The sequence below is a fragment of the Ovis canadensis genome, chromosome 1 (genome assembly GCF_042477335.2).
Source record: "Ovis canadensis isolate MfBH-ARS-UI-01 breed Bighorn chromosome 1, ARS-UI_OviCan_v2, whole genome shotgun sequence".
Lineage (NCBI taxonomy): Eukaryota > Metazoa > Chordata > Mammalia > Artiodactyla > Bovidae > Ovis > Ovis canadensis.
The window spans coordinates 189,596,520-189,617,544 of record NC_091245.1 but is presented as its reverse complement, the minus strand read 5'-3'; the positions used below and the strand labels follow the sequence as shown (position 1 = coordinate 189,617,544).

Genomic DNA, 21,025 nt, shown 5'->3' with positions numbered 1-21,025 from the left:
ATATTATTACCCCCCCAACTCTATTTGAAAATAATCAGATGGAACAGTGAGCCTCTGGGCTCTTTATCCTTTATTGAGCTCTTTATGTGTTTGGACTGGATATCCTCCAGGGGGCTGTCACCCAAAGGCTCAGTGTGAGAACAGGTTTCCAGGTCAATGATTAGAAACAATCATGTCCAAGTTTCCCCTTGGACTGTGTAAACTAAGCAACACATATATTCCTCTTCTTCTTCCATTGCTGGGTTCTCAGTGGTAAAGAGAATGCCACTTGATCTAAGTTGCATCAGTTTTCCCCTACTTATCCAACTCCTCTTATTCTCATTGCTCAGGAGCAAACTTCTTGGAAGCATTGCAGAGCAGGGCAGAAACAGCTAACCCTAGAAGCTTTAAAAGGCCCAAAGAATTTTTACATCTTCCAGTTACCAGATAGTTATCAGATGAAATAAGCTGGTTTGAGAGGAAGGATTATTTTCTTTGCTTCACTATATATTGCAATGTAGATCAGTACATCTCAACTGTGACTACAATTAGAAACTTAAAAAATTTTAGATGCCACGGCTGTATCCCACAGAGATCCTGATTTAATTGGTCCTATATGGCATCCAAGGATCAGTCTTTTTAAAACTCTCAGGAAGCTTATTAGTTATATAACCGTGGGCACTATTTTTTTTTTAGGCTTCTAACTTTATTCAGTTAATTTATCTATAATTTCTAGGGAAAACCCCTACAATAACACCTAATAGGCTTGTGTGAGGACTGAATAAAATAGTTTGTGTATAGTGCTTACTCATGCTTTCCACGTGGAAGGCATCAGTGGTTATTAGTTTCCTTTGCCCCACTGCACTTACCAAGAGCTATCAGCATAAGCAATCCTGGAACTCCAAAAGCCAATGCGTAGCAGTCCTTCCCAAAACACTGCACATCTCCTACAGGAAAAAACAAAACCAAATTAATCCTGAATCTTAAATTTTTGATGTTCTGTTCTATAAGCTCAGGTTTTTGAGGTCATAGACATAGCCATCTTCTCTCCTCCCAACACCTAATCCAATAATCCTTCTTTTGGGCCAGACAAATCAAGATTAAAAACTCGTATAAAAGGAGAAGATGGACAGTAAGAAGCCTTGAATGGATTTCTGGCTGGCCAGAATAAAGCTTATACAGAGGCCCTCAGAAAAGATCCCAACCTCTCAGCATGGGTGTGACAAATGTAGAAATCAAGCTCCCTGCATTGATGGAGAGGTAGAAGACTGAGAAGTATCTAGTCCGTTCCTCTACCTGAAAAAAAAAAAGCCAAGACAGGACAAATCATCAGTTCAATGTGCCTCCTTGGTCCACCCCCACCTCTTCAGACTCATTAAGAGGTACATATACTGATTCAGATACTGCTTCCATAGTATGTGAATGTCATATTAGATATTTTAACACATATCTTGCTGACCCCAAATAAACATTTCTCTACCTTTCACAGCCTAGTGCAATCATCTTTAACATTTTTTTACCCTTTTATATTGGCAAAAATGATCATCTTGTATACTATGTCTATGTATTGTGTCCTATAGTGTTTATTCTAGTATTAGTCTCTGTATTAAATTTGTTTCAGTAGGTTGAGAGTTCCTTGAGAGCACAAAAAAAAAAACCTTATTATTTTCTGTAATCCTCACAAGCATCACTAGCATAGCACTTGTCTTATATTAGACTCAGTAAATGTTTATTAAACTGAATTAAGTTAGTGATTGAGTGGCTGAGTTAAATAATAGATTTTGTGGAATGTGTGGTAGGAATAGGACTAGAATATGAAACAGTTGAGTAAATTGTTGACCAAACAGAATAATTTACCTAATGCTCATGGGAAGTCTGCCAGAGACTATTAAAGAAAGTCTGTGGGCTGGGCAGTGGCCAGTGGAAACTTGGAAGTGGGTTTGTCCTATTACTGAAATATCTTTGTGGAGCATGTACAAAATGAAGCAGCTTTCAAATAAAGTTGCTGACACTTTATTCATTATGCATGTCTGTGCTTCATTCCGACTCCCTTGACACATCAGCACAATCTCCATTTTCCATTTATAGTGTGTTCTGCTTCCTCTTCTGGTCCCCATTTAAACCTGCTCCATTCATCTATGTGTAGAATTCATTGTGCATAGAATCCCACTTGCCAGAGTTTGGTGACTTCTCTAAGGTTAGCAAGCAATTATAATCTATGAACCCCTGGGTAGATAAAGAATATAAAATAACCCACAGGGTCTGAAAGGTTAGAGAAATGCAGAAAGACATGATACAGAGAAAGAACAGAGAGTAAAAAACAAACATGATAAAAGAAACATGATAAATAGCTATAGAAGAGGGAATGATACATGAAGACCATCAAAAAGGAAAACTGAGAGGTAAAAAGAGGAAGCTAGAAATGTTGGTTGATCTAAGAATAGAGTATTTTCCTTGCCTAGTTGTCACTGCTTCCTTAACAGGTATGTTTTTACCTTTATTTATACTGGCCTCCCACCCACCATGGACAGTGGAAAGTGTCTAGGAAAAGAAGGAAGGATCATCAAGACAGGATCATCTAAAGAAATTAATTCTGTTTTATTCCAAATGGTCATTTTCTCCTTTGTAGAATCCCAAGGCTAGAGATGCTTATATCATCTCCAAACTACTCATTACCTCCCATTCCCAAAGTGATGACCATGTATCTTCTTAAATACCTTAAGTGAGAGTGAACTCATTAATATTTGAAGTTTTTCCTTTCATAAAGTGAAAGGCTAACTTCCTATAGCTTTCTCTCATTAATCTTTGGATTAATTATTGCTGCTGCTGCTAAGTCACTTCAGTCGTGTCTGACTCTGTACGACCCCATAGATGGCAGCCCACCAGGCTCCCCCGTGCCTGGGATTCTCCAGGCAAGAACACTGGAGTGGGTTGCCATTTCCTTCTCCAGTGCATGAAAGTGGAAAGTGAAGTGAAAGTGAAGTCGCTCAGTCATTTCCGACTGTTAGCGACCCCATGGACTACAGCCCACCAGGCTCCTCCGTCCATGGGATTTTCCAGGCAAGAGTACTGGAGTGGGGTGCCATTGCCTTCTCCAATTAGTTACTGACATCCTTCCAATATCTATATAAAGGGAGTAACTCAGAAGGTAAAGAATCTGCCTGCAATGCAGGAGACACAGGTTCGATCCCTGGGTTGGGAAGATCCTCTGAAGGAAGAAATGGCAACCCACTCCAGTATTCTCGCCTGGAAAATTCCGTGGACAGGGATGCCTGGCGTGCTGCAGCCCATGGGGTCACAAAGAGTTGGACACGACTGAGTAACTAAACAACTTCCAGTATCTATACATAATTATAATATTCTCTTTCAAGTCTTATCTTATCCAGTCTAAGTATCTTCATTACCATCAACTTTTCTTCCTAAGCTGCATCTTTTTAGTCCTGGTCATATTCCTTTGAAATGTTTCCATTTTTCTCTTTATTAATGATCAGTACCCAGCACTGAACACTACTCGGATATGTTCTAACTACTGGATCACTTCAATCTTGGCAAATCACTACCTGTCATTTAATGCCTGCTCTAATTCTTGAAAATACAGAAATGACCAGACTCTTACATGTTTTTCTTCAAACTGGTCTCCACCAAAAGCTGCCACACAGGGTTTGATACCTCCTGTCCCCAAAGCTATTAGACTCAGGCCGACCATCGACAGGACTCTGAAATGGAAATGTGAGAGTACTAACCATATTGATACTAAACACAACTGTAGAAATGGAATATAGAGCTATAAGAGAAAAAATATGTGTACAAGGGCATGACCTCCTTCACATTTCTATATTGCAGGCACTTCCCAATGGCTTCCTCCTAGGAGAGACTCAGGAGCACTTATAATCTTCATAATCCTTGAGTTGCTGCCAGAAAGTATCATTACATGGGAAGATTTTGTCCCTGATAGTTTCATTTACCTTACGCGTGCAACATATAGAAGCCAATACTCAAGGAACTCCAGAGTTAAGACTGTTCTCGATATCGTCATAGTCAAAGGGACATGTCAATAGAAAGACCTTGTGAACTTTTATCCTACATATTCTTAGTAGCCACAAAATAAAATCTTAAGTTAGTCATAACTAATGGAAGAAATGTCAGTGATTTCTGATGGGACAACAATAATAAGGTGTCTAATATCCATTAAATCTCAAACACAATTCTTAACTCACTGGAAAATACATGTTTAGCCACATTATAAACACAAATATATATAACCTGCTTCATGAACAAATCTAATCCTCTCTGACTGAACGAACAAACGTCAGAACCTATCAAGATTCTCTGGCATCATAAACATCAATAACTTAACAAAGAGGGACAAAGCAACTGGAATATATGGGACTACTCATAAATGGAAATCATTCAAGCTTTGAATATGAATTCTACAATATACTATAAAGAATTATCACAGACATTTTTTTGAAACTCTGTTAAAGTACAATGTGTGGATGGGTGAACAGGTGAAGGAATACGGAGGGCATGAAGATTTTCATATCTTCAAGTATATGTAGAGTTTCTGTGAAAAGGATGCTAACTGAGTATTCTACAAGTCCCCAGATATTTAATAACAACAAATGAGCTCAGATAAAGCAGGAAAGAGTTCAACTAGTCAAATATTTTTTTCTTAACCAATTTGGTATAATAAAATAGTGAGTGAAGTCCCTCAGTCGTGTCCGACTCTTTGCAACCTCATGGACTGTAGCCCACCAGGCTCCTCTGTCCATGGGATTCTCCAGGCAGGAATACTGGAGTTGATTGCCATTTCCTTCTCCAGGGGATCTTTCCAACCCAGCAATCGAACTCAGGTCTCCCACATTGTAGGCAGACACTTTAACCTCTGAGCCACCAGGGAAGCCCAATAAAATAGTCGGTTGTAAAATAAAGAGACATCTCTAGTAAGACAGAGAAACGTCTATAATGAATGCATGAAACATTTACCAGTCCAATGGAGGAAAGCGGCTCTTTTCCAATGAGGAGGTTCATGATTACATGATATCTACATGATTTACATGATTTTACTCACGTGTGTAACATTTGTCCCCCCAGTATTGGTAAGGCACCCATGGATTTGATCACATGGCCAAGCACATACACCAAGGAGAGATAGATGATTGTCCTGTTGAAAAAGTTAAATCAGTCAGTCTACAAACAGAATTCAGAGATTTGAGCAATACAGACTCAGAGTTCATACTGTTCTCAGTGTCAGGATAAATGGAGCAGGAGGAGGAAGGGGTGGAGGGGGGAAGAATTATATGAGAAATGCAAATATAAATAATACTGGTGAATAAAGCAAACAGACTAGAAAAAGGGACAGTAACTCTTCACCCTATAGCATTAGGGACATTCTTTTCTCATGCTTTCTGTTTTTCCCTACCTACCCCACACAGAGAATCCCTGATCTTGTACAGATATATCATGAACAGGTTTGATCTGTAGTGAGAGATAATGTTTTAAGAAAGGAGAACCAGAGGAACAGGATATGTTTGACCTGAGGTTTTTTTCCCAAGGAATGTCTTTGATTGTAGAAACCCATAAAGGTCAAGAAAGAATCACATAAACAGGAAAATAAGGGAACAAAGGACTTTCTTTAAACACAGTCACTGGGATAAAGAGGTAAAGGGTTTAACCTGAACACTTGGGTTATTGTAATCCCCACCACAGTTTCCTCATGGACTATTTAGCAAGGGTAAGAAAGGAGCCAAGGCGTTTGAACAGACTGTTCAGTGATATATAGCTCATGCAGTTGATAGGGACTTATTGTTATGTTGTTCTTTCTTTTTTTAATTTTTATTTTATATTGGAGTATTTTATATTTTTTATTGGCATATAGCCAACTAACGTTGTTTCAAGTGCACAGCAAAGAAAGGGACTCAGCCATACATATACATGTATCCATTCCTCCCAAACGTTATATTGTTTTTCAGAAAAAAGATCTGAATGACAACTAGTAAGTGGAAGAGCGAGGAATTCCAGTAGGAACCTGCGTTGAGATACACACACTGAAACATGGCAAGCTATCAAATATACAATGTGTATTATGTGTATTGGGACACCAGATTCTCTTTACATATAAGTAGAATATTAATACTAGAAGGAACCTTAGAAATTATATTGCTTACTTCTGCAAATTTTAAAGTACCATGTGCTAAAGTGGAATACAAAAAAATGGGATGAAGATAGCAAAGAGAGGCTGGAGACACCAGAAACCTCAGGATGTAGATTTCTCATTCTAAATGCCAAATATTCCTAGGCTGGCTCACCAGGGAAAGGATCTTAGAGGGTTTATAATGCGAAATAGGAGATAAGAAAAAGGAAGGGATAGGTTTTCCTAAAAGGCCTTGTAGTGTCTTCTGGAGAAAAGTTTTCTTCATTGGAACAAAAAGAATGAATAGAAAGAAATGGAATAAAAAGTGACTGAGAAAAGGCCAACTATTATGAACACAAAATAGATGATGTATGCTAAATCATCACAGAGAAAAAACAAAAGGAGTCTGAGCTGGAGTGATAGCCTGTGTTGGGAGATCAGGGCAATATCAGATTGTTGGACTAAACAAGTGAGAGAAGTCTAATTGCCTTAAAAGAAAAACAAGCTACCTTCCAGGTGAAAGATTCAAGGAATTAGTCTAAAATATGAAGAATATAAGTGAGGAAGCTAACAGCAGAGAGCTTAAACAGAAGAAGAGAGAAGTCAAGAGAGACTTGGAAATTCTGCATTTGAAATGCAGTTGTCATTGGGGATATTACAGTCCTAACCACAGGACAGAGATCTGCTTCAGACAGACTTCAGTATTCCATTGCAAATGAGGCAAGTGAAATGCAGAGAAGTCAAAGGACATTTTTAAAGTGCCATGCTAATTAGGATTAGAATTAGGTCTAGAACTTCTTTCTTACAGTCTGCATTCCTTCAGTTTTATGAACAAGTTAATGTGGAAAAAGGAAAGGGAAAAGGATGAAGTTTTAAATTTTATTTCTCCATAAGAATATAAAAGCCAGAGACATTCTAAATTAGAGTTTAGGAACTGAGAAGGAGTATGTGCAATAGGCAGAGACCTGCTATGACAAAGGAAGAGACCTAGCATAAAGAGGGTCAGCTCTGACCAGACAAAAAAGACAGGGGGAGGGATATGCTATAGACCCACTCAGAGAAAGAGGAAGTGTAGAAAAGACATCCAAAAGTATATTTGGCAAGACACACTTAAGAGAGTGGCTTTTAGTGATTGCCATGATCAGGAGATCAGACTGACAGGCACAGGTCACAAGGTATAAACCAACACCAGGGACTATGACTAAAAATGTTATTCTCTCTTAAAAGCAACTTGGCATCAAAAATAGCATCTGAGCATGTAATTAACCTTCTCAGTAGATACTTATAGAAACAGTAAAAAGCCAGTATCCATGTTTAAAAAATTGTTTTTCATTGTGTATCTACTGGCTACTCTCTCCTACATGTAGCCCTGAAGGAAGTTTCACCTCTCTCCTGACACAGTGAGTTCCTTGTACAAAAGTCAGGGACCGTGGGCGCCCATTTTCTCTTAACAAAGCTAGGATTCTGGGACTTCAAATAGAGGAAGGACCTTTAATATATGTTTGTATTAAATTCAGAAAATTGTGGTTTGAAGGTCTGAGCAATGTTTCTAATGTTACGGGAAATTTTTCATCCGCAGCTAACTTCTGAAGAAAAGGAAAAGAGTCTGAAATACTAGTTTGTTCATGTTTTTGTCATCATTGTCTTTGGACATGTGAGCTTACCACACCCCCACACATCCCTAAAGAACAAGTTATTCATGTTTTCTCCAACCCACTTTCCTCTGAAAGAGATACCTATTCATCCCTCAAAGAATTTTGTTATTTTAAAAGCAACCACAATACCCACAACAAAATAAAAGTCATCTTCACACCTGCCCACACCTACCCTCAGTCTTTTGCCTATGTTCATCTGAGGGTGAATACATTTATGAACTGAAATGTTTTTTGTGGGCCTCCTATGTACTAGGCACTGTTTTAAGTGCTATGGATAGAAAATTATAAATGAGGCTGTCTTCTAAGTGTTTCGAAGAAGATATTAGATTCATATACACATAGTTATTATGAGAGAATTTGTCATGTGAGGGTGAAAAATAGGGAGTTCAGAGAATATTAGATTAATTCTGGTTAGTGGTGAAAAGTAAGGGGCAGAGGATATTCCATTGCATAGGTGGCATGTGAACTGAGCCTTAAAGAGTTTGGATGTGGAAGGCTGGGGAAGAAAGAGATTTTGTGAAGTAGAAACTATGCAAACAGACATGGAAAAGAGACGTTCCTGGCTATCATTAGGTAAATATTAGTATCTGGTTCATCTATTGGACATTCTTGAAAGGGAGTAAGTATGACAATAAGAGCAGAAAGGTAAGTTGGATGAGATTAGTAGACAGCGTGTTAGCAGAAATGTTGAGCAGAGTAGTAATATGAATGGAGATTTCTTTTAGGAAAATTAATTTGACAGTAGTGCAAGGATTCAATTATGAACAAATATTATGGGAAACAATGAAAATGTCACACATGTCCATTATAACAGTCCAGTTCAGAGGCTAAAGACAACCAAAACTGGAGTAGTGGTGACTCAGTGTTGAGGTAGGAAGAATATGAGATATACTATAGAAACAGAATTGGTAGAATTTAAAAATTGATTGGATGCAGAAGTATAGGGAAGCTAGGAGAGAGGATAAGGTGGAATATCCAAGAAATAAATGATAATGTGCAATTACAATGCATACTTGGGGCTTGAGTGATAGGTTAAGATTATAGAGTTTGAGGAGACATCACATATAGCTAAAATTGACACCACAGAATTTGCTAAGGGAAAATATGGAGAAAGGGAAAAGGGTAAAAGGTATACACTGGGGAAATGCCTACATTCAGGAAAGAGTGTAGTAAACAATAAGCAAAAATAAATAAATAAATAAATAAGCCAAACTTGGAAGAATCCAAAAAGTAAAAGAACCAGAAAATACAGTCTTAGAGAAGCCCAGGAAGTTTCAAGAATATAGGAGCAATAAACAGACTAAAATGCTCAACATGAATAAGAATTTAAAAAGATCACTCAGTTTGATGGCATCATTACCAGTGATCTTAGAGAGAGGAATTTCCTCTCTCTAAGAGGAAATTTGATCTCTGGTTTGTCAGAATTGTCAGAATCCTGAAAGAGATGGGAATACCAGACCTCTTGAGAAATCTATATGCAGGTCAGGAAGCAACAGTTAGAATTGGACATGAACAACAGACTGGTTCCAAATAGAAAAGGAGTATGTCAAGGCTGTATATTGTCACCCTGCTTATTTAACTTATATGCAGAGTACATCATGAGAAATGCTGGGCTAGATGAAGCACAAGCTGGAATCAAGATTGCCGGGAGAAATATCAATAACCTCAGATATGCAGATGACACCACCCTTATGGCAGAAAGTGAAGAGGAACTAAAAAGCCTCTTGATGAAAGTGAAAGAGGAGAGTCAAAAAGTTGGCTTAAAGCTCAACATTCAGAAAATGAAGATCATGGCATCTGGTCCCATCACTTCATGGGAAATAGATGGGGAAACGGTGGAAACAGTGTCAGACTTTAATTTTTTGGGCTCCAAAATCACTGCAGATGGTGACTGCAGCCATGAAATTAAAAGAGGCTTACTCCTTCGAAGAAAAGTTATGACCAAGCTAGATAGCATATTGAAAAGCAGAGACATTACTTTGCCAACAAAGGTCCATCTAGTCAAGGCTATGGTTTTTCCAGTGGTCATGTATGGATGTGAGAGTTGGACTGTGAAGAAAGCTGAGCACCAAAGAATTGATGCTTTTGAACTGTGGTGTTGGAGAAGACTCTTGAGAGTCCCTTGGACTGCAAGGAGATCCAACCAGTTTATCCTAAAGGAGATCAGTCCTGGGTGTTCATTGGAAGGACTGATGTTGAAGCATGAAACTCCAATACTTTGGCCACCTGATGCGAAGAGCTAACTCATTTGAAAAGATCCTCATGTTGGGAAAGATTGAGGGCAGGAAGAGAAGGGGATGACAGAGGATAAGATGGTTGGATGGCATCACCGACTCATTGGACATGGGTTTGGGTGGAGTCTGGGAATTGGTGATGGACAGGAAAGCCTGGTGTGCTGTGGTTCATGGGGTTGCAAAGAGTTGGACATGACTGAGTGACTGAACTGAGCCAAAGGAGTGATAATGAAGAGTGAGAAAGGAAGGCAACAAATATTAAGTGATTCTTTTAAAATTTTGCAGGTAGTGATAAAGAAGATAGAAAAAGAAAGGTTAATAATAATTTTTTTGTTTACAGCCATAAGATATTTGCCATTATTTCTAGGACAAGACTATCTCTGAAGAAGAATTTGAAGGCAAGAGATGGAAATATTGAGGGTACAAAGATACCAATGAGAGTGACCTAGGTGATGGTGACACATTTGTAAAAATTCATCCAGTTGTATACTTAAGCCTTTCAGATTTGTATACTTAAGTTATACATCAATAAAAACAAATTCAAAATAATTAAAATTACCTCATTAAGGGTTGAGATTGAGGGTACAAGGAGAGATGGCCAAATTTCCTCTGAAATAGTCAGGAAGCTATTGTTCACCAAATCCCAGAGCTATACTTTTTACAAAGCAGTCATTTTTAAAATAAAATACTATAAATATGAATCTTTTATTCTATAACTGAATGAAGACCATACCATGGCTTATGCTTTTTTCTACATATAGTGCCATCCTTCTATCTGGATGGACTCAGTGACTACTACTACATAAGGAGCACACATAGAACTCAGGCACCTGCCATCTCTCTCCCAAGTCAAGAAACTATTTAGTACAGTGTTGTGGCTGTAGCACTACATTAGGTGCTGAATAAATACTTTAGAATAATGGATATATCTAGGCTAAAGTGAGATAGAAACCAGTCTTTACTAAAGACAACTCCTTGGAACACTCGGTCTCCAAGATACCCTGAAAAAATATTTCACAGTCAAACAAGTTTGGGAAATGCTACCTATCATAACCTCTTGGAGATTTTATAATATTAATTTCATGTTAAAGGCTATAAGAAGTCATGCAGTAAAGATACCTTTTTAGCTTTATTCAGTCTAGCATTTTCCCAAACTTATTTGACTATGAGAGCTTTATGTTCCTACATAACATTCTTTAGATCCTATACAACAAATTTTCAACAGAATGCACTTTGAGAAATGCTAATTTAGACAATTCCGTAGATGACAACTCCACAGAAAATACCTGAGTGATGGATACCTGAGATCCATCTCTGTCCCATGAGAATGATGTTATAGATGACAACTATAACATTATCCCCAAACATCTCTTGGTGCTATTTTTAGGGACTTAAAAGATATTGAAATGAACAGACTATTAGTCTAACTCATGAAAATATTTACTATAGTTTTAAGAAAGAACCTACAGAAGGAGATTAGAAAAGAGAATCAGAGATGGTAAAAGAGCTGAAAAGAAGGACTTATAAGAAGATACTAAAAAAGCTGAAATGACTCAGTCTGGAGGAGAGATGGATAGTATATAAAATAACAACATTTAATTATACATTTTCTTGTGGGTAGCCATCTTACCACCTGAGATCAGAACAAGAATTGGTCTTAAACTTCAGAACGGAAGATTAAAATTAAATACAAGAAAAAACCCCTCCTGACTGAAAAGGGTATAAAAATATTGGAAAAACTGATAATGAAGAGACAAAACCTTTCTATATTGTCAGTCTGAGAGAGATTCTTATTTATCATGGAAGACACAAGTATATTCTTGCTTGGAAGCAAGAGGCTAGAAGTGATACTCTCTGCATGTTTAATCTGTGAAGCTTCTTGGAAATGTGACTTCCCACCATCCTTACTTGAATTTTCCCAACCATGAGTCAGCAATGGCTGCTCCCAGGATGGGAGTGAAGTAACAGAGGCTGCTGAAGGCGTGGTACACAGATGTGGAAGTGTTTTCACTCCAATGCAGGAAATACAGGAAATACAGGGTCAGCACAGCTAAAGCAAAAAAAAAAAAAAAAGGACAAAACATGGTAGATGCATTAAAATGATTTATGGAGGAAAAGAGCATTTGATAGGGTCTTTGCAGTTGATCTTGATCTTCAGCACTCCTATCAGTAGTAACTTCTGAGGAGCAGAAGCAGGGTCCCTCGGAGTTGTGAGGGTGAAAGGGGCTGTGCTTAGTGTGTGTGTGTTAGTTACTCAGTCATGTCCAACTCTTTGTGACCCCATGGACTGAAGCCCATCAGGCTTCTCTGTCCATGGAATTCTCCAGGCAGGAATACTGTAATGGGTTGCCATTTCCTTCTCCCGCGTATCTTCCCAACCCAGGGATTACTCCATGGTCTCCCGCATTGCAGGCAGATGCTTTATGGACTGAGGCACTGCAATACTCCTCCCTTCAGTGTTTATGCACATAGCATCATTTAGGCCAATCTGAAAGATAACATGGCCTAATGTTATCTTTATCTAATATCTAATAATCCTTCCTTCTCCTTCCCAGCAACAATATAATCCATAGATCTAAGGAACAAAAATTAAGAATGGAATGCTGCTGATGAGTTTTTCCACTTATATTCTCATAGACTGTGTTCTGGTTTTCACTACTCTTTTTTGTTCTTGGTCTGTACGAGTTAGAAGGTGAAATCCCACCAGGCATTTTTTGGAAGTCTTCGCCAAAGGAAAGGACCAGCTGGATGAAGGTAAAGAGTAGATAAGAGAAATAAGTGCATATAAGACAGATTGTTACAAACATGGGGTGACAGTGAGTGGAGAAAAGTAGGACTGGGAGATACAAAATTACCTTTCATGCCATAATAGGAAAAGCGCTCACAGAATTCATTCACCACAATGAAGACAATACTCAGTGGATAGTTGGAGCCACAGATTTTCTAGGAAACAAAAAGACACTGGTTCAAGCATGAACAATATTTCCATATTTAGACCAATATACTGTTTTGCAACAGAAAAAACCATTAAAGTCATCATGATAGGTCACGTGAAGAAGCAATGGTCCCTACTCTTCATGGAACGGTCAGTATCCTACTAAAAGTGCTTGCATTGCTGATTTAGCAGTCAAAGAAGCTATTCTGAATATTCCTTTGTCCCTCAAACATTTAATATGGAGCTCCTCAGGCACTTCTTGATACAGACACTAAGACCTGTTCATCTTCCCACAGGTACTAAATGGAAAGCCTGGGGCACTGGGCAAGAGAATAATCATCCTTATTTCTAGGAACATAACAAAGAGTTGGCCTCTGGAACACTTGATGTCCAGGTAGTTACACTCAGATGTCAGTACCCTGCTTAGCTCTACAGTGTGGATTAACCTTTCTGTCCCCACTTGCCCCATTCACTGTGATGGGAGGAATCCTAGCAATATGAAGGCTTCCTGACAGCAACAGAGCCCAATACAGATTGTTAAAGATTAAGATGATTGATCACCTTAACCTTTGGCAGAGATTTCTTAAACCTTTTCAAATTAAATGTCCATTTGTTCCATGAAACAGATTCTATAATATTTTCATGCTAATCCTTTTGGGAATTAAAAGGACTATGCTATTGCATGCACTGTATCAGTCAGAATAAAAGGAATATCATGTTTTACTTCAAATCCCTCATTACGATAGCCCAACCAACATGAGAAAGGGATGGAGATACGTGGCCTCGGTTCAATCAAATCATGAGATTTTTTATTACCTTTCCTTATTCATAAGATATACATGCATTTTGGTAAGTAGCCTCAAATTATTTGGGACCAGAAGATATACAACTAAATAAATGATTGATAAAGTAATGTGTTTGTTTTTTTTTTATCCACATAGATATATATGGATATACATAAACAACCCTCCAAAGTATTAATATCCATTAATGTATGATTTTAAAAAAACTTTCTTAAAAGACACAGTGAATAGTCTTCTTACTTTCCTGGCTCACAGCTTGAGAATTATAAGCCTGAAGTTTGGTTAACACGGCTTCTATTAGCTATGTAACACTGTCACTGACTGTGTTAACACACTGTTCCAGGCCATGTCATTAAACCTGGCTTTATACTTCAATTTTGTTATTCCAAAGAAACTACCCACCTCTAGAATACTGCTACTTCTTTGCTTGTAAGTAAGAACTAAGTAAATACTGGCTAGTATTACTATACCCTCTCTACTTAACAGGATTTTGATATGAGGATTGAAAAAGAATTGGGAAATGTTTTAACAAGTATTAATATATAATTTAAAACATTATTACTTCCCTGTTTCTCTGTCCTTTCACCCACTGTAAACTGAAACACAATAACAGAGACTAGATCTATTCTAAAACTTCTCTTGGTGTGCAGCACAGACTCTGTGTACAGGGGAAACTAAAGGCTGAAGTTTTGGAGGTTTTTTTGGTAAAGAAAGAACAATCACACACAGTTCTCCAGAAAGGAGTACTTGCCAAGTTTCCCTGGACATGCAAAGTGCTTTTTTTTCCACCCCAGAGAAATTCAGATTATACAATGAAATACAGCCAAGTCCTGGATACCCACTGAAGAACTCTGACCACCGCCTTCTGCTGCTTTCTCTCCTAAATTGAAAGAAACTCCTGTTTAAATCTGGTTTATAGGTTCATTCTAACTCCAAGAGAGAATAGTTTTTAATACTCTAATACAGCTCAGCCTGAAGCTCCAGGGACCAAGGAGAACCAACAGAGTATGTCTGTGTTCCTGTCAAGAGGCAGAGATGAATCCCAGGACTCACCGGAGATGGCTTCTTTGGAAAGCTGGGGGGTTGAGGTGGTACCTCTTCAGTGGAGACAGGTAAAAAAAGAGTTTCCTTGGAATCATTTTTCTGGAAGGGATTCATGGCTGGCTCCTCTCTCTCTCTTCAAGCATTTGGCTTTGGTAGGCAGTTGGGACAGCTGCCAGACTACTGTGAAAAGGGGGACTGGGAGGGGAAGAGGGGGTGGCTTCAGCAACCAATCTTAACCCTGTGGGTGTCGGGCTTAAGCAGCTTCCTGAGAAGCAGAAAGCTATATGAAAAAAAAAAAAAACCTATTGGGTCTCAGAGACTAGTTTAAAAGAATGTTTATGTGAAAGGTAAAGCATGGGAAAGTGAGATACTGTAAAATGCTGGAGAACTGCACATGAGTAAAAAGTAGTTAGAAATATAATGCCTCAGACATAGCCTGGAACACAGATTTAAACACTGATTTCAGAGTAAAAATAGCTGCCATTTATCACACACCTATTGTATATGTGTGTGTGTGTGTGTGTGTATACACACATATATTATCTTCATGTTCTTATTGTTACTAATATCCTCACTTTACAGGAACTAATATCTCAAGAGATTGAAATTTTTCCAAAGTCATGTGGCCATCAAGTGGCAGATCTGGAATTTTCACTATGCTGTTATGGATAGATTAGTATCAGTAATGCCTATGGTTATTACTTAGGAATGGAAGCTATGGAAATAGAAACATAGGAATGTAGGGGAATTGAAATGCATTGAAAAGGGAAAGTTATCTCCAAAGTGAACTTGGAGAGATACAAAAAAATGCTAATTTTTGGTTTTCAACATAGTAAAGTTCAACTGGAAATGTCTTATAAGCAATTAAAGAGGTGGAGCTAAAGAAAACAAAAGGAAAAGTTCAGTGATATACATTTGGGAATCATTCTTCTTTTAAAATTCATTCTCTGTGTTGTAACTTTCTTACTTCAAGATGAACCTATCATTTCATCTGTAAATAAAATTTGATTTGTGTAAAAATTATGAACCAGTTATTTTCTAGGTACTATTACAAACACCATTTTTCTTAATATTCAGTGAATGGACTTCCAAATGACTCCAGAATACATTTAGTTCTTATCAGAGGAAGAACAGGATCAGACATGACTGTTAAATAATTATTATTTTTGCAAAGTCAAAGAGGTAAAAGAACAAAACAGTATGGTGCCCATTTAGTTGTCAGTCAAAAGGAAAAGGAAAAGAATGGCTAGAGAAAAATAAGGACTAAACCAAACAAGAAGGCAGGAGATAGGAGAATGCATTATTTTATTTTAGAATATGAGAACCTATGATTCTATCCCTCATAAAATTCTTACATTACCTACTTGAGTAATCTATTGACAAATAAGACCAGGATAAACTCTACTCTTTCCTCCCTAAACTCTATCTCAGACTTTGATCATGTTTTTTTCTCAGCTTCTGTTACACTCCTCATCCTGTTTCTCTCCCGTCAACCTTTACCCAAAGAAGAGTCCAGCTTCATTTCTGCTCGTGACATTAATGATTAAGCTGTAGTTATTCTTTCAGGAAGTAATGCCCTTTCTGACCTAGTTTGGTTAATGACTGGGTACAAAACAAATGAACAGTTAGAAGTTACTAGCCAAGTTAACCACTAGAGGCACAGATGCCTTTGGGGCTGGTGCACTGGGATGACCTGGAGGGATGGTGTCGGGTGGGGGGGAGGGGGCGGTGAAGAGGTGGGAGGCGGTTCGGGATTGGGAACACGTGTACACCTGTTGCGAATTCATGTTGATGTGTGGCAAAACCAATACAATATTGTAAAGTAAAAGTAATAATAAGTAAAAAAAAAAAAAAGATCTAATTATATCAATGGCTCCTCCTGCTCTGGCCTTGTACCTCTGAAATAGCATTTGATATAGCAGAGCAGATGGAATAGCACCTGTATGCAAGGCACCAAGTCATTTGTGCTCATAGGTGCCCTAAATACCAAACTTTAGTGTATTGGTATTGGATCTTTGATACTTGTTTGTTTAGGTGAAATTTTTCATTGATTATGGCAATACAATGCTAAGCATTCATGGAATCAAATAATATCAGAGATGGAAGGAATCCTAATCTTGTCATATGTAAACTTCCCTGATGATAAAAATCACTTACGGATATTTATATATATTTATATTTGTACATGTACTTATGTATCAATATATACATTTCCAGGGTCACACACACACACACACACACACACACACACACAAATCTAAAGAGGTAGCTAAGAACTTGTATTTTTAACAAGCATCTCTGGTTATTCTTATATTAGGGATTTGGTGAACACTGGTTTGAAATCCCTCTGCTAATTGAGCCTGAAGAATATTACAGATGAGCTCAGACTAGAATCCCAGACTCTAAGACCTATTCTAGAGCCTTTGCTATTTTATCAAGATGCCTCTTGTACAGCATCATTTTTGCTAAGTTGAAATCAGAAGGATAAAAGGGAAAAAATCAAAGAAAAAAGCAATTCATGAACAGAAATGAGTACAAACTCTTCAGAGATAAAAAAAGAATAATAGAGTAAAATAATCTAAAATACCACTTATGAGTAAAAATATCTGTGACTCAGTGATTATGACAGAAGAGAGTAATATATTACAGTCATGTACAGAAAGGAGGCTGAAAGTCTCAAATGAAAGATATGTATATAGTCAGAGAGAAGAGGCAAATATGAAATTAGAAGAGGGCGGGTTTAGCAAACTATGAATACAAAATCATCACATAAAAAGATTGTATTTAAATATCAGCAAAAACAAATAGAAAAGGTAATTTAAAAATTATACCAGCTCTAATAGCATAAAACATACCTAGGAATAAATCTATTGAAAGATGTTTAAGACATCAGTACATGCTACAATTAAAAAATAAGTTAAAAAAGACATCAGTATTCAACACTCTATGACATTATTGAAAGAAATTAAAGATCTAAATAAATGGAGAGACATACCATGCTCATGATTTGGAAGACTCAGTAAGATGTCAGCAATCCCCAAATCAATTACAAAAAAATCCAACAGGTTTTATGAATGTAGAAAATTACAGGTTGATTTTTAAAATTCATATGGAGATACAGAAATCTAAGAAGAGCAAGGCAATCTTGAAGAACAATAATGGAGGATTTGCACTACCCAGTAGGAGAACTATTATAAAGCTATAGTAATTATAACAGAGTGGAAATGACACAAAGATAGATAAGGCAACCAATGCAACAGAACAGAGTTCAGAAAAAGACCCACACACATACTTTGGCATTATTTAGGCCAAACATGACATGGCAGTGCAATGGGACAAATGACTGTTTTCAATTTTAAAAAATACCATCTGGATACTCATATGGAAAAAAATGTTTACCTTTATCTTACATCATTAATAAAAACTATAAAAGAAAATAATATATAGATTACATTAATATTCAGTTCAATTTGGTCACTCAGCCATGTCCAACTATTTGTGACCCCATGGACTACAGCACGCCAGGTTTCCCTGTCCATCATCAACTCCCAGAGCTTGCTCAGACTCATGTCCATCAAGTCGGTGATGCCATCCAACCATATCATTCTCTGTCATTCCCTTCTCCTCCTGCCTTCAGTCTTTCCCAGCATCGGGGTCTTTTCAAATGATTCAGCTTTTCCCATCATGTGGCCAAAGTACTGGAGTTTCAACTTCAGCATCAGTCCTTTCCAATGAACACTCTGGATTGATCTCTAGGATTGACTGGTTGGATCTCCTTACAGTCCAAGGAATTCTCAAGAGTCTTCTCCAACACCACAGTTCAAAAGCATCAATTCTTCGGTGCTCAGATTTCCTTATGGTCCAACTGTCAAATACATGACTACTGGAAAACCATAGCTTTGACTAGATGGACCTTTATCAGCAAAATGATGTCTCTGCTTTTTAATACACTGTCTAGGTTGGTCATATAGAGAGATTAGATTAATTCTACATAGATTACAGAGCTGTTAAAGTTAAAAAAAATACAGCTTTTAGAGGAAAATGTAAGAGAATATCTGTAGGACTGATTAAGCCAAGATTGCATTTTTTAAGCTAAGATTTTTTAAAATAAGACATATAGCAACCATAAGCGATTAATATATGGTATAGCATTAAAATTAATAACTTTTGTTCACCAAAAGATACCATTAAGAGTAAAAAGACAACTCACAAAGTATTAGAAAACAGTCATACTACATATATTGGCAAAGGATTTGTATCCAAACTACATATATCACTTCAAAAATCAATGACAAAAAGACTCATATTCAGATTGTAAGTCTTTTGCAATATAAATAATACTGCAGTAATAACCTTGCATATTAGTCAAATGTATCTGTAGAATGAATTTCTGGAAGTAAGATTTCTGTGACAAAAAGTGTTTCACAATTTTTAGAACTGCCGATTCATTTCCCTGTTTTCTATTGAGTTGTTTGTCCTCTTCTTCTAAGCTTGTAAGATATACTTTTATACCATTTATATTAATTCTCTTCCACCCTCTATGTTGCTAATAGTTTTTTACTGATTTTGTTTGTGGACTTTATGTAACTTAAAAGGCACAAATCTTAAGTGTAAGACTGTAGTATTTTCTACATATGTATAACTCACACAACCACCACCAAGATTATATATATAATAAATATTTACTTACTTAAAAAATATATATTATATTACATACAGTATATATTATACTATGACTATGTATTGATGATGAGGTGATGGAATTCCAGTTGAGCTATTTCAAAACCTAAAAGATGATGCTGTGAAAGTGCTGCACTCAATATACCAGCAAATTTGGAAAACTCAGCAGTGGCCACAGGACTGGAAAAGGTCAGTTTTCATTCATTCCAATCCCAAAGAAAGAAAATGCCAAAGAATGCTCAAACTACCACACAATTGCACTCATCTCACATGCCAGTAAAGTAATGCTCAAAATTCTCTAAGCCAGGCTTCAGCAAGACGTGAACTGTGAAATTCCAGATGTTCCCGCTGGTTTTAGAAAAGGCAGAGGAACCAGAGATCAAATTGTCAACATCCGCTGGATCATGGAAAAAGCGAGAGAGTTCCAAAAAAACATCGATTTCTGCTTTATTGACTATGCCAAAGCCTTTGACTGTGTGGATCACAATAAACTGTGGAAAATTCTGAAAGAGATGGAAATATCAGACCACCTGACCTGCCTCTTGAGAAACCTATATGCAGGTCAGGAAGCAACAGTTAGAACTGGACATGGAACAACAGACTGGTTCAAATAGGAAAAGGAGTACGTCAAGGCTGTATATTGTCACCCTGCTTATTTAACTTATATGCAGAGTACATCATGAGAAACGTTGGGCTGGAGGAAGCACAAGCTGGAATCAAGATTTCCAGGAGAAATATCAATAACCTCAGATATGCAGATGACACCACCCTTATGGCAGAAAGTGAAGAGGAACTAAAAAGCCTCTTGATGAAAGTGAAAGAAGAGAGCGAAAAAGTTGGCTTAAAGCTCAACATTCAGAAAACGAAGATCATGACATCTGGTCCCATCACTTCATGGCAAATAGATGGAGCAACAGTGGAAACAGTGTCAGACTTTATTTTTGGGGGCTCCAAAATCACTGCAGATGGTGACTGCAGCCATGAAATTAAAAGATGCTTATTCCGTGGAAGGAAAGTTATGACCAAGCTGGATAGCATATTAAAAAGCAGAGACATTACTTTGCCAACAAAGGTCCATCTAGTCAAGGCTATGGTTTTTCCTGTGGTCATGTATGGATGTGAGAGTTGGAGTATAAAGAAAGCTGAGCACCGAAGAATTGATGCTTTTGAACTGTGGTGTTGGAGAAGACTCTTGAGAGTCCCTTGGACTGCAAGATCCAACCAGTCCATTCTAAAGGAGATCAGTCCTGGGTGTTCATTGGAAGGACTGATGTTGAAGCTGAAACTCCAATACTTTGGCCACCTGATGCGAAGAGCTGACTCATTGGAAAAGACCCTGATGCTGGAAAAGATTGACGGCAGGAGGGGAAGGGGATGACAGAGGATAAGATGGTTGGATGGCATCACTGACTCAATGGACATGGGTTTGGGTGGACTCCAGGAGTTGGTGATGGACAGGGAGGCCTGGTGTGCTACGGTTCATGTGGTCGCAAAGAGTCAGACACGATGGAGCGACTGAACTGAACTGAACTATGAATTTTGCAGTCCCTTTGAAGAAGCTC

The 21,025-nt window shown here is 37.7% G+C and overlaps 1 protein-coding gene across 5 annotated transcripts in view; it reads right to left on the bottom strand.

Annotated features, from left to right (window-relative positions):
- The window catches only part of SLC15A2 (solute carrier family 15 member 2), a 131,966-nt gene extending 116,357 nt beyond the window's left edge, over window positions 1–15,609 (bottom strand). For 4 of the 5 annotated variants that reach the window (XM_069555407.1, XM_069555389.1, XM_069555396.1 and 1 more), the window contains exons 1-7: window positions 14,793–15,609; window positions 12,857–12,944; window positions 11,910–12,051; window positions 5,051–5,143; window positions 3,596–3,695; window positions 1,185–1,275; window positions 849–926 (exon numbers count right to left, since the gene is read on the bottom strand). In XM_069555407.1, coding sequence (XP_069411508.1) covers window positions 849–926; window positions 1,185–1,275; window positions 3,596–3,695; window positions 5,051–5,143; window positions 11,910–12,051; window positions 12,857–12,944; window positions 14,793–14,897 — 697 coding nt within the window. In that variant the 5' untranslated portion in view covers window positions 14,898–15,609. The remainder of the gene's footprint in view (window positions 1–848; window positions 927–1,184; window positions 1,276–3,595; window positions 3,696–5,050; window positions 5,144–11,909; window positions 12,052–12,856; window positions 12,945–14,792) is intronic. The other variant, XM_069555416.1, reaches the window with a different exon arrangement.
- Between the last annotated feature and the right edge of the window lie 5,416 nt (window positions 15,610–21,025).